Raw genomic sequence first — 12,075 nt, 5'->3', positions numbered from 1 at the left:
AATTCCGGTCTCAACGAAGGCCGGGCTCCGAAACGCCCTACTCAGTCAAACATGTCTATCTTTTTCTCTTACTAAAAACCTTGTCTATCTTTGACTATTTATATATACATATATTAAAAAATACGAATAGTCGTGCGTTCAGAAGCCTCCTCTGGACACCGACACGTGGGGTCAAAGAGAGCGTGCGCAGTACTGCTGTCTATGTTCTCGCGAGTCCCTGCATCGTTCCGTACAAAAAATACAACTCCCCGAAGCCCGAGCCGTCGTACCACACCGCACGGCCCTACATCCCACGGACAGCCGGGGCCAGCAAGGGTCGGGTACCCCTGTCAGTGAAATAGCAGGGCGCCCGGGTAAGCAAAGCACGAGGAGGAAGCGTTAAACCGTGGCTTACTTCCCGTCCGTTCGCTGTTTTTTTTCTCCCCGGGCGACTGGCGTACGGAACGGGATTGCGAAACCCTCACGCCTCCGGAATCCCCACCCCCGTCCAAACCCGGGCAAAACCATATACTCCAGCCACCGCGGAGCAGATTCCCCGCCATCCGCCGACGACACGCCACGCCACGCCACCCCCGTGCCGCTCCGATTCGAGCTTGCCGGAGCCCGGTTCGGCCGGAAGCCTCGCCCTCTCATGCTGGCCTCGCGGCTGGGGGCTTGAGCGTGCTTACTTAGGGCGGGATTTGGGCGGCGGGGAAGCAAGGATGTCGGTGCTGGAGGATCTGATCCGGGCGATCGAGCTGTGGCTGCGGATCGCCAAGGAGCAGGTGCCGCTGGTCGACCCCAGCCTCGACCCGGTGCTGCTCGTGCCCGGCATCGGCGGCTCTATTCTCGAGGCCGTGGACGAGGCCGGGAACAAGGAGAGGGTCTGGGTGCGCATCCTCGCCGCCGACCACGAGTGCCGCGAGAAGCTCTGGGCGCAGTTCGATGCCTCCACGGGTATGTGCAGAGCACCTCTTACTTCCTTGTCTCTGTCTGTCACCTGCTGAATGAGTTAATAGATTGCTGAATTGCTCGAGAACGTTATATGAGCTTGATTGTTTTACATGCTTATCTAAAGTAAGCAAACAATGAAGGGTAAACTGTTTTGTGTGCTGGAACGCTTTGCTTGTGTGATGATTAGAAGGCAAGTATCTGGAAATTGATGCAGCTTGTGTGGTTTGGTAGACACTTGCAATATCGGCATACTCTATCTGAATTAATGTTTTCGTTACGTTTGGATTAGTTATCTGAGCAGCTCGTAGGTATTAGACATACAGTGACTTTCATTGAAAAACTGCCGACTCGTAAGGCTTGTTCCTTCTTGTTGCATGTTATCTAGTGCTGATTCAGCAGAGCATTTCCTTTCGTCATGTCATTTGATGCCAAACTACTGTAATGGAGCAGGCAAAACTGTTTCCGTGGATGAGAAAATACACATCACTGTCCCTGAGGATAGGTATGGATTGTACGCCATCGACACATTGGACCCAGACCTGGTAACAAACTTATTTCACTTTTGTTTTTTCTGAATGAAGATTTACCTTTACTTTTCATTTACTTATGTGGTCTCAGGCAGTCAGAACAATAGATCATTGTACAACTATATGTATCATCTGATGGTTTTACCTTAGTCCTGTCCAACTCTATTAGCAGTAGCAAATCAGTTACTGCAGCAGATATCCGATATGCGCCACTCATATACTTCTAAAAATTTGCAGATTATTGGTGATGACAGTGTTTACTACTATCATGACATGATAGTGCAAATGATTAAATGGGGATATCAAGAAGGCAAAACTCTGTTTGGATTTGGTTATGATTTCCGCCAAAGTAACAGGTAAATTCCGCATCTGTATCCCTGTTTTGTATATGTCATCCCGTGTACAGCTGTATATGTTTTTTTTTTGGGCCAAAAGTCATGCTATTTGGCGGCCATGCTAGTAGGTGTATAGAACACAATCTTTACGGGGTTGCTTTTTCTTTCAGATAATGTCAGTTTATTCAGTTCCTCCCTTATTTTGATACCTCTTCTTCTCTGCAGGCTTTCGGAAACACTTGACAAATTTTCTAAAAAGCTAGAGTCAGTATACACAGCTTCAGGAGAGAAAAAGATCAATCTAATAACACATTCAATGGGGGGATTGCTTGTTAAATGCTTCATGTCTCTTCATGGTGATGTGAGTACTTCTCCGGTTCTCCTTATATTTTGGGCCTCTGATGAAGTTTGTCATGCTTCGTGCCATGCTTAGATAATGTGGTTTTGTTTCAACAGGTCTTTGAAAAATATGTGAAGAGTTGGGTTGCAATTGCTGCACCATTTCAAGGTTTGAGTTGATTGAGTGTCTAAATTCTCAGGCTCTCTTGTTTCCACATTAATTAAACTTGAAATATCTATTGAATGTTCTCAGTTGCTACGGTGGAAGCTTGATACCTGTATCATTTTTCATGGAATACCTGCCAATTGTGCAACCATTGGTTGAATGCCAACGAAAAATATTCCAAGGGATACTAATTTTAACTGCGATTGCCTTTGAATCTTGAGCTGGAAGTAACTTGCTGCTGCATGACAGGTGCGCCTGGGTACATAAATAGTGGTCTGCTGAATGGGATGTCTTTTGTGGAAGGATGGCAATCAAAATTCTTCATTTCCAAATGGACTATGCAGCAATTGGTATGCTTTGATAGCCTATCCATCTGTCTCATTGAATGCATGTATTCATGTAGTCACCATGATTTTTCCTTTTGAGAAAGAACTGAAAATAATTTTTGTGCTTCAGTTGATTGAATGCCCATCAATATACGAGTTGTTGGCTAGCTCAACCTACCACTGGGAAGATACACCATTGCTACAGATCTGGAGAGAGAGCTCAGATGAGAATGGTAAGAAAAGTGCCATTCTGGAGTCGTATGAACCAGATGAAGCAATAAAGATGATTCAAAAAGCTCTTTCCAAGCATGAGGTGAATCTTTTGCACTTCAAAAATTTTTAACCACTATTGATGCTTAGATTCCTGACAATGAAATTATCATTGCAGATTATCGCTGATGGAAATCACATTCCTCTGCCCCTTAATGAGGATATATTAATATGGGCAAAGGAAACTCAAGATATCTTATCCCAGGCAAAGCTTCCAAAATCAGTGAAGTTCTACAATATTTACGGGATTGATTATGACACTGCTCATACTGTTTGGTAATTTACTATCTTTTCTACTTCTGGTTTTAATTCTAGTTTTAGCTCTTTTCATGTGCCAGTTAAAATTTTGATTGGTTCCACTGAAGTTTGGTTGACTGATGGATTAGTTGGGTTTTATAAATTTCTCAAGAAATAAGAACTGACTGGATGTTGTCTGCCTTAGCATGTTCTGGGGTTAATAGTGCTTAGTAAAATGAGTTCTGAACTTTTTCCAAAAGAGGCTGTCCTTTCTCTTGCTATGTTTGTTCAAATGTGACCTGTTTCAGAAGATATGTTGCCTTTTGTATGAAGCAAGTCTTATAACCTAAAGTTGTGTAATGTGTATGCCAAGTTAGTAATACCCTTCTCTTTGCAGCTATGGGAGCAAACGGCACCCTATTTCAAATCTTAGTCACCTCTTATATACTCAGGTTAGTTCATTTGGTAAATGTTGTGTTTTGTCTATACCAAATTTCGGGATTCTTGGAGCACCAAGTAGCCCCCATTTGATTTGTCTGAACTATGTGTTATTTCAGGGTAAATACATCTGTGTCGATGGTGATGGATCCGTTCCCGCAGAATCAGCAAAGGTGTGATAATCTTCTTGCCCTTCTTTTTACTCACTGAGCATATGAAGGAAATATGCACCGTGGAAAATGGGCGTAATCATCCTTTCTTTTGTCAGGCGGACGGCCTTGATGCAGTGGCGAGAATTGGGGTTGCTGCTGACCACCGAGGCATCGTCTGCGACCACCGCGTGTTCCGCATAGTCCAGCACTGGCTGCACGCGGGTGAACCTGACCCGTTCTACGACCCGCTCAACGACTATGTTGTCATCCCAACCATCTTCGAGGTCGAGAAGCACCACGAGAAATGCGGGGACGTGACGTCAGTCAGGGAGGACTGGGAGATCATCTCCCACACCGACGGCGACGAGGCCAAAAGGCCGCCCGAGCTCCCCGCCATGGTCGGCGCGTTGTCTGCGTCTCGCGAGGGTAAGGATGGCCTGCTGGACGAGGCGCAGGCCACCGTGGTGGTCCACCCGGAGAGCGGAGGCCGGCAGCATGTGGAAGTCAGGGCTGTCGGAGTCAGCCACGGTGGCTAGCTACGGGCTCATACTATATTTATATACATAACTCATAAGTAGCTAGGCCGATTGTACATACTGTAAACCGTTGATGCACATAAGATGTGGACAGGTAGGGAATATGTCTCTGTAAATACATAACTTAAGCAGTGCTTGTAAATATCTGAACTTGGAAGCACAAGGTGCACTGGCTATGAGCACGAAGGAGGAAGGGAATAATCAGAGTGGATTACCAGGTTGTCACCTCGACAGTGTCTATCTGTTGGTTTGAAATGCTACTGGTAGTATACTCGTATTTCTTTTTGTTTAAGTCCAAGCCATAGGATCCGGCCACCTGTCCTGTGTTGCTACAGATTTAGTAATATGGACAGGTGGGAGTAGCTTTTCCGTATTAGTTTGGTTATTATTATTATTAGTGCTACTGTAATACTACAGCTCACGGCATTGCTGAAGCTGTAAGTATCGAATATTTCCAAAATAGCACGCATTTATTATATTTGCCGTTTCTACCTATGGACAAACAAAAGAGGTGTCTGACATTTGGCACCCTTGGCATTGCCGTAGGTTGCTTTGGAACATCCGGGGAACAGCAATTTTTTGTTTCATCTCTGATCGCAATGGCAAAAACTCAACTGGAGAATGTACTGGATGCTGAAAATAACTTGACATATCCAATTCATGGCCAACAAATTACAGGGAGGGGTTCCGCTAAGAAAGAAGCAACAAAGCAAATCGACTGATTGGTATGGTAACTGAGCGACATGGTGATTACAGAATTAAGCCAAATCCAAGATGTGCCAAGGAAACGACGATCCGATCGATGGCGAGCAGCTGCATGTGGATCATCATCCTGTGCAACATCGATCAGAGGCACATGTCGAGCAGGCAGCAGCAGCAGATTGCGGCACAGCTGCACGCAGATCAGAACAAACAAAACATGCAGAGGGATCAGACGGACAGTTACTAATACGGGTAATGGAGTTAGGTATGCATGCAGGCATGATGCACGACGCAAGTACGTGTCGTGTTAGACGAGTGGTCTGTGAATTACCATCCTTTCCAGAAGCCGTCGCTGCCGCGGCTCTGCGCCTCCGGCGGCGGCGGCGGCGGGGCCTGCTGCTGCTGGGGCGGCGGGTAGTAGTTGGCGGCGACGGGCGGCGGCGCGCCGTACGCCTGCTGCTGCGGCGGCGGGTACGCGCCGCCGTCCTTGGGCTGGTAGTAGTCGGCGGCGACGGGCGGCGGCGCGCCGTACGCCGGCGGCGGGTATGCCTGCTGCTGCTGCTGCGGCTGCTCCTGGCCCGAAGGAGGGTAGCCGTAACCGTTGCCCGGCGGCGGGTACGCCTGCTGCTGGCCCGGCGGAGGGTACGCGGTGCCCGGCGGCGGGTAGCTCATGGTGTCTCTCTTCCTCGATCGATGCCACCCACGAAATACTTGGCAACACTACACTGCGCGCTGATCTGAACTTTGTGAGATGTGTTCTTCCGCCGGAGCCCTGCGCTTTATATAATCCTATGTGCCGCGAGGCATATGCTGCCAGTGGAGTGCTGCCGGATTAATTAGGATTGTTTGGACGCGTAATCCAAAGCTGGCACTCATTTACTCGGTACTATACAAATCAGGGGGGCGCCGGCCGGTCGCATCTGCGTGATTAATCGCGTCACGTATACTAGACGGCTGCTACTTTGGTTCCTCCTCGTCGTTGTCCAGAACAAGAAACCGCTTCCCTCCCTCCTCCTAATTTCAGACTTCTGAACGCGCGCGCTTCTGTTTTCAAAGCAACTCTTGGAAATATTCTAGGCGTGGCGTGAGAATTTTTCAAAGCCTCTAAGGACCCGTTTGGCCGGAGCGGGACACGATTCCCGGCCGCGTCCTTCGGCCCAACAGCGTCGGCTTGTGCAGAGTATGCGGGTGTCTTGGAGTGTGGTGTGCATATGGCGACTTGTGGCGGCACTCTTCTTCTTCTTCAATCACGCTGGACGAAGAGGACAACATCAGGATCTAGCGGATTTGGAGATGATCCCCGGTCAACATGCCATCAGAACAAAATTGAGATTCTTAATAGCGTAATAAACATGTTAATTATACCTTTCCACGTGGTTTGACTTTGACTTGACTCTATTTATTAGGATTCATGTGTTTTTCCTATTCATTTGAACCAAATACCCAATTTTGCGAAATTCCATGTTTCTCAATCCTCTGTTTTACACATACACTTTTATAATTTTTTTTGTTTTTTTTCTTTCCTGCATTTTTTAATTTTGTGAACCAATGGAGGCTTGGATCTACAAATTTACGTGCACTCTTCCCCCAACCCTCCCTTTTCTCCACACCGGGCCTCTCAGATTTTCACGATGAACCAATCACGTCATCATGTTAATCAAATTCGCGATTCTTTTTCCATAGGTATGGGATTACTTGTGTGAAATAGGAAAACCGATGTATTCCTATTATCTACTTTTCTTAATTACAGAACAAATCTTTATGCCTAATCTCATGCACGAATTACGAGGAAGCAACCAACAGTAGATACATACTACCTCTGTCCTGATTTATTAGTCCCCTTGTATTTTGGGTCAATTTTTGACCTTTGATTTAACTATCAAAAATAAGTTATACACCACAAAGATAGTATCATTGAAGCGACTTTCGAATATGGATCCAACCATATAACTTTTGTGACAAACAACTTATATTTTGTTAGTCAAATCTATGGTTAAATTTGGACATAAAATACAAAGGGGACTAATAAACCCAGACGGAGGTAGTACTTGCTTAGCTATAGCACATATTAAAGAAAAAAACCTCTTTCAAGCAAACTGCTCCACTACTAGATGTTGTGTTAAGACAATATCAGATAACATGCCTCCCAATGAAACAGGTCAGGTTTAGAGTTCTGTAATAGGTGAAGTTCAATATTTTAAGGCAGTGTCCAATATGTTCTTTTGCATGAGGACAATAATTCTTGCCATTTCCGACATTGTGTCTCCCGAGATAGCTAGCTGGTCAAATTTGACGATCCACGCATAGTTGACATTCAACACTCACCATGGCCCGCCACGGAGCAAGTTTTTTTTGTGTGAACATAACCGCCACGGAGCAAGTTAATTTGCAATCACGTATCTTAAGCCAATGCTTGGCCAAATTTTTACCCAACCGGCCAGCTCCCTAGCCTTTCCGTTGACTCAATTCACAATCTGAAAACCATCCATTTAAATTAAAAACCCCATGCAACATGTTTGTCGTGAGACAACATTTTTCATTCTAAACACGTGCATGTGGTATAAAAAATTACTGTATGCGTCAGAAAAATAACCCTTTGCAACAACTAATTGGAGAAATTGCAACATATGCAACAAGCAAATCATCGGAAGTAACACATGCAATTAAATAACAACACAAAACAATTCTGGAGCATGAACCGAATCATTCGACCAGACAATCAGAAACCTCTGAATGTCGCCTGGAATCCTGGTATACTGGTAGGGGTGGAAACGGATCGGATGCGGATCGGATAGTGCTCTTACCACTTCCATTTTCATATTTTCAAAACGAATACGAATCCGAATACGGATGTTATCAGATACGGATGCGGCTTGAATATTATTCGAATACGGATACGTATCGGATATTTTCTTGATTCGGATCGAATACGAATAATATCAACATATTGCTTAAGTAAATTAGTCAATAGCTATGTGACCTAAAATAATCAACTTGTGACATACAATAAGTCAATGATAAATAGGTTTATGAATAAATACTATTGTAATGCATAATAATTTATAAGTTTAATCATATAAAGAGTAAAATTTGACCACTTATTTGGCTTTTATGTTGGATAATTGGAATATTGGACCTAGAATTTTAAAAATTACCTCCCATAATCTTATTCGGATACGGATATATCCACTTCCATATCCATATTTGTGTCAAAATCTCCTACCATATTTTATTTTTTATTTGTTTAATAAATTCGGATACGGATAATTTCCATTTCCATTTTGGTTCGGATGCGGATGTTTCGGATACGAATAGGCATTTTCTCGAATACGAATATCGGATATTTCAGATTATCCGCTACCACTTTCCACCCCTATATACTGGTGTTGCGTGTAATTCGTAGCCAACAAAATGAAGACCACTGTCGATAACAAATTTTCTTTTTGCAGGAAAACAGCAGATAACAATATCAATGATACAGTAGAGGCCAAAACCAAGATGCAAAATTAACTAGTAATAGGAGTACAATTTATAAACTAAAACAGCGCCACTTATTTCCGAACGGAGGTAATAGTACAATTCGATGCAGTGATCTACACCGAACACCGTCATACAAATCTCGATCCGAACAGCACAAATACTACGTACGATAGAAACAAACTGTATATGAGCAGCTCCTAGTAGATGTAGATCGATCATCGTAGGATATCCTGGTGTTGGCGGTACGAACTCTTGTGATCAGCAGCACGTGTCGAGCAGACAGCAGCAGCAAATCGCAGCACAACTGCAGATGAAAACGGACCACGCAGGTTATAGAAGAAATCAAAACAGACAGCAGTGGGTAATCTTGACGATCGAGTGGCCGTACCATCCTTTCCAGAAGCCGTCGCCGCTGTCCTCCGGTTCCGGCGGCGGGGCCTGCTGCTGCTGGTAGCTGGCGGCGACAGGCGGCGGAGCGCCGTAGACTGGAGGCGGGTAGGCCTCCTGCCCCGGCGGCGGGTACGCGGTGCCCGGTGGCGGGTAGCTCATGGTCGACGCCGCGGTCGAGATCGCACAGAGAAACGCAAGACGGCAGAACTAGTGCAGTGGCGATTGCTGTACCTTGGCAGGTGCTCTCTGCTCTCGAGTTTGTGATGTTCTTCTACCGGAGCATGGCGACCCTTTATATAGTGATTGACGCCACGAGGGTACGTCGCTTAGCCGCGTAAAACTATGGCGGTTGCACACATATCCAAATTTCAAAGGGTCGCCGGTCCGGCGATCACACGGATGCATCGATTCGCGCACGGCGGCGACGGCGGGTTTCACTTACTCCGGTAACGCGGTTTTGAAAGGCGTCACTCGGAAGGAGAGACATCGGTCCACATTTGCGTGTGCTCACGCACTCCACGCCTCCACCGAACGTCGGCTAGCTAGCTGATTCCCGTTTGGATGTGTGCTGGACTGGACTCGGTTCCATCGGGTTCTGCGCCGCCGTTTCGAACTGGTCCACCGTTGAGACGAGAAGTTCCAAACGAATCGGGTTCCATAGCTGGCGAGGTTTGATTTATGTTTTGAGTTTGTAGAACTTTTCTCTGAAATTTCATACTACCTTGTGTGGCGTCAGCTACACTACTTTGTCTAAGAGCAACTCCAACGCGCCGATCCAAACGAACGCACACTTTGTCCGTTTTTCGTTTATTTGGGTCGGCCGCCCGCTTGGCGTCCGCATTGTTTTTTATTTTGGGTCGGCCGTGCGTTCAACACGCGCGATCCATTTCATGTCCACGCATAAATTTAACAGGCTCGCGGTCATAGATCATGTCAGCGGCCATGCCATCACCCAATATTAATACCAGTGCCATGTCACCGGCCGGCATATAATGCCAGCTTCCAAAAAACCACCGCACAGTTCATGCTGGCGCACTTGCCAGCGGCCAGCACACATGCCAACACATAAAAATGGATGGAAATTCGACCACGCCATCTCGGCCATGGTCATGCCAGCAGACTTGTCGGCATACAAAAAAGGGATGATGCTCTCCGCCATAGATCACTCGTCGTCGAACTTGAGCATGTCGGCCTGCATCTTCTCGAACCATGCATGGTCTCTTCCTCGGCGACATGGTGTCCAGGTCCACTTTCATGATGTCCACCCCCGTCATCATTGCTAGCGAGCGTCACTTCTTCCGCCTTGGTCTTGGCATTGGCGGCCTCGATCTCGAGCATCTTGGCTTACTTCTCCGCACCGAGCTCAAGCCTCCTCCTTTGGATCTCCATGAAGGCATTTATTTGCTCTTCCTTGTCTTGCCGGCGCTTCTCCTCCCTCGTGTCCTTCTTACTAGTCATGCCCTCCACGGTTGCAAGCAAGACAATGGATGCCGCACCGTGCTTGTCCTCCTTTTTGGAGTTGGTCTTTCCCCGTAGCCGTGGCTTTTCGCCCCCCAAGTTCCTCCACGGCTTTCTTCCCCCACGCGCCATGACAACGGCATATTGCGCCTTGAACTTCTCCTCACTGTTGATGACCATCCAACAATGGGAGAGGTTGAAGGACTTGCCCTCATATTAGACCTTGAATGCCTCAAAAGCTTGGAATGCCTACAAATGAATAGCATGCAAGCATATGGGCAAATGGACATGCAAGCATAACGAATAAAAAGAGGGGTGCATGTATACCATATCTTTCATGCCAATGCCGCTCACGGGGCATGCCTTGATGCTCTCAAGGGTGGCACAAAACTTATTGCACTCTTGTTGTATCACCCTCCATCACTTGGAGAGGGACATCCACCCACGCTTGTTTTGCATTTGATACGGCACAAACTTCTTCTGTTCATGGTACTCACAATGAACACGATGTCAAAAGGTTGATGCCTTTTGTTCGCCGACCTTGGGGTCTTTCAGAATGTCCCTCCAACACTCACAAAAGAGTATGTCCTCGGACGACATGTAGGCCTTCGTTCGCTTGCTTTTGCGCTTCAGCTTCGCCCCGGCTTGGTTGTCGAGCTCGTCCTCAAACAAAGCCTCCCTGTTGATGTCCATTTCATCCTCTTCCTCGAGGCCATAGTCCTCCAGGAACTCGTGGTCGAGCGGGAAGCTACCCAAGCCGACCTGATCTTGCATGAAAGCGTCGTTCATGCCAGTTTGATCATATGTGGCTGGTATGAATGGCGCTCGGCTGTCTTGGCCTTGGGTCTCCTCGGGATCGTAGCTAGGCAGCCGCGGCGGCACCGCCAGCGGAGGCAGCGGCCGCCGCACCACATTCGAAGATGATGTTCTCGACGATGAAACGGTTGGTCATTTTGTCGTCGCCAGCCGCCGGCATTCTGTCGAACAGGTTGCGGGCGCCAGGGAGCATGTCGGCTGGCATCTCCCATGGGTGTTTCCTCACCCTTGTGGAGCATGATGCACCGGCCACCAGCATGGCGTTGAGGTAGATGGCCACTAGCGCGGGCGCGGGCGTGGACGACGCCACCACGCTCACCTCCGGCGAGCATTCCCCGGAGAAGCGGGAGGCTTGTGGATAGACGTGGGAGCCGGGAATCGGCTGTGTGGCAAACGCGCAGACGACTCTGGTAGCACCATCGGAGAAAATGCCGACGAGTCTGATGAGCCCGCGCCGGCTAGGGTTTAACACTAGGCAGATCAAGGTCTCTCTCGTTGCCGCGACGACTTGGGCATTGGTTTCCTCCTACTCTGCGGCGGCGGTGAGGGCGATGACAGCCACCGCTTTGTCCCTTGCGTCCTGTGCGTGCCTCCGGCCCTTCCACTTGGTCGAATGCATGACCCGCTCCTCGGCCGTCAGCTACTTCTTATTCTTGGGCGGCGCCACGGTCTTGCGGGGCGCACGGGGCTTGCCTTTGGCGGAGGTGGTGGCGGTGAGGCCAGACAAGGCAAGGGAGGCGAGGCCGGCGGCGGCATCGAGGGTTGGCGCGTCGTCCATGGCGAGCGGCCGGGAGCGCGAGCGGGTGGGAGGGTTTTGAGAAAGTAGAGGGAAATAGTGGTCGTTATGCCACCGATAAGCGGGCCAGGGGAAGTAGTAGGCGCAAGTCGCGCGCGTCTGTTTTTAGTTTGGGTCTGCGCGTTGGACCGATTTTTCTGTCCGCGGCGACCCAAACGGACACGCGCGAACGAA

At 47.9% G+C, this 12,075-nt stretch overlaps 2 protein-coding genes across 2 annotated transcripts; one reads left to right on the top strand and one right to left on the bottom strand.

Moving 5' to 3' along the window:
- Positions 1 to 441: 441 nt before the first annotated feature.
- LOC119356194 (lecithin-cholesterol acyltransferase-like 4) lies at positions 442 to 4,492 on the top strand. The gene is made up of 11 exons (XM_037623125.1): positions 442 to 936; positions 1,384 to 1,475; positions 1,698 to 1,816; positions 2,021 to 2,156; positions 2,252 to 2,303; positions 2,550 to 2,650; positions 2,757 to 2,939; positions 3,015 to 3,172; positions 3,531 to 3,585; positions 3,691 to 3,744; positions 3,840 to 4,492. The coding sequence occupies exons 1-11, from the start codon at positions 702 to 704 to the stop codon at positions 4,257 to 4,259; spliced, it is 1,605 nt and encodes a 534-aa protein (XP_037479022.1). The 5' UTR covers positions 442 to 701; the 3' UTR covers positions 4,260 to 4,492.
- A 394-nt stretch (positions 4,493 to 4,886) lies between these two features.
- LOC119351850 (cysteine-rich and transmembrane domain-containing protein WIH1-like) lies at positions 4,887 to 5,698 on the bottom strand. Its single transcript, XM_037618640.1, has 2 exons — positions 5,293 to 5,698; positions 4,887 to 5,151 (listed from the first exon to the last, which is right to left on the bottom strand). Exons 1-2 carry the CDS (start codon positions 5,631 to 5,633, stop codon positions 5,106 to 5,108), a joined length of 387 nt encoding a protein of 128 aa, XP_037474537.1. The 5' UTR covers positions 5,634 to 5,698; the 3' UTR covers positions 4,887 to 5,105.
- Between the last annotated feature and the right edge of the window lie 6,377 nt (positions 5,699 to 12,075).

The sequence above is a fragment of the Triticum dicoccoides genome, chromosome 2A, assembly GCF_002162155.2.
Source record: "Triticum dicoccoides isolate Atlit2015 ecotype Zavitan chromosome 2A, WEW_v2.0, whole genome shotgun sequence".
NCBI classification, from domain to species: domain Eukaryota; kingdom Viridiplantae; phylum Streptophyta; class Magnoliopsida; order Poales; family Poaceae; genus Triticum; species Triticum dicoccoides.
This window is presented reverse-complemented; position numbering and strand designations above follow the sequence as displayed.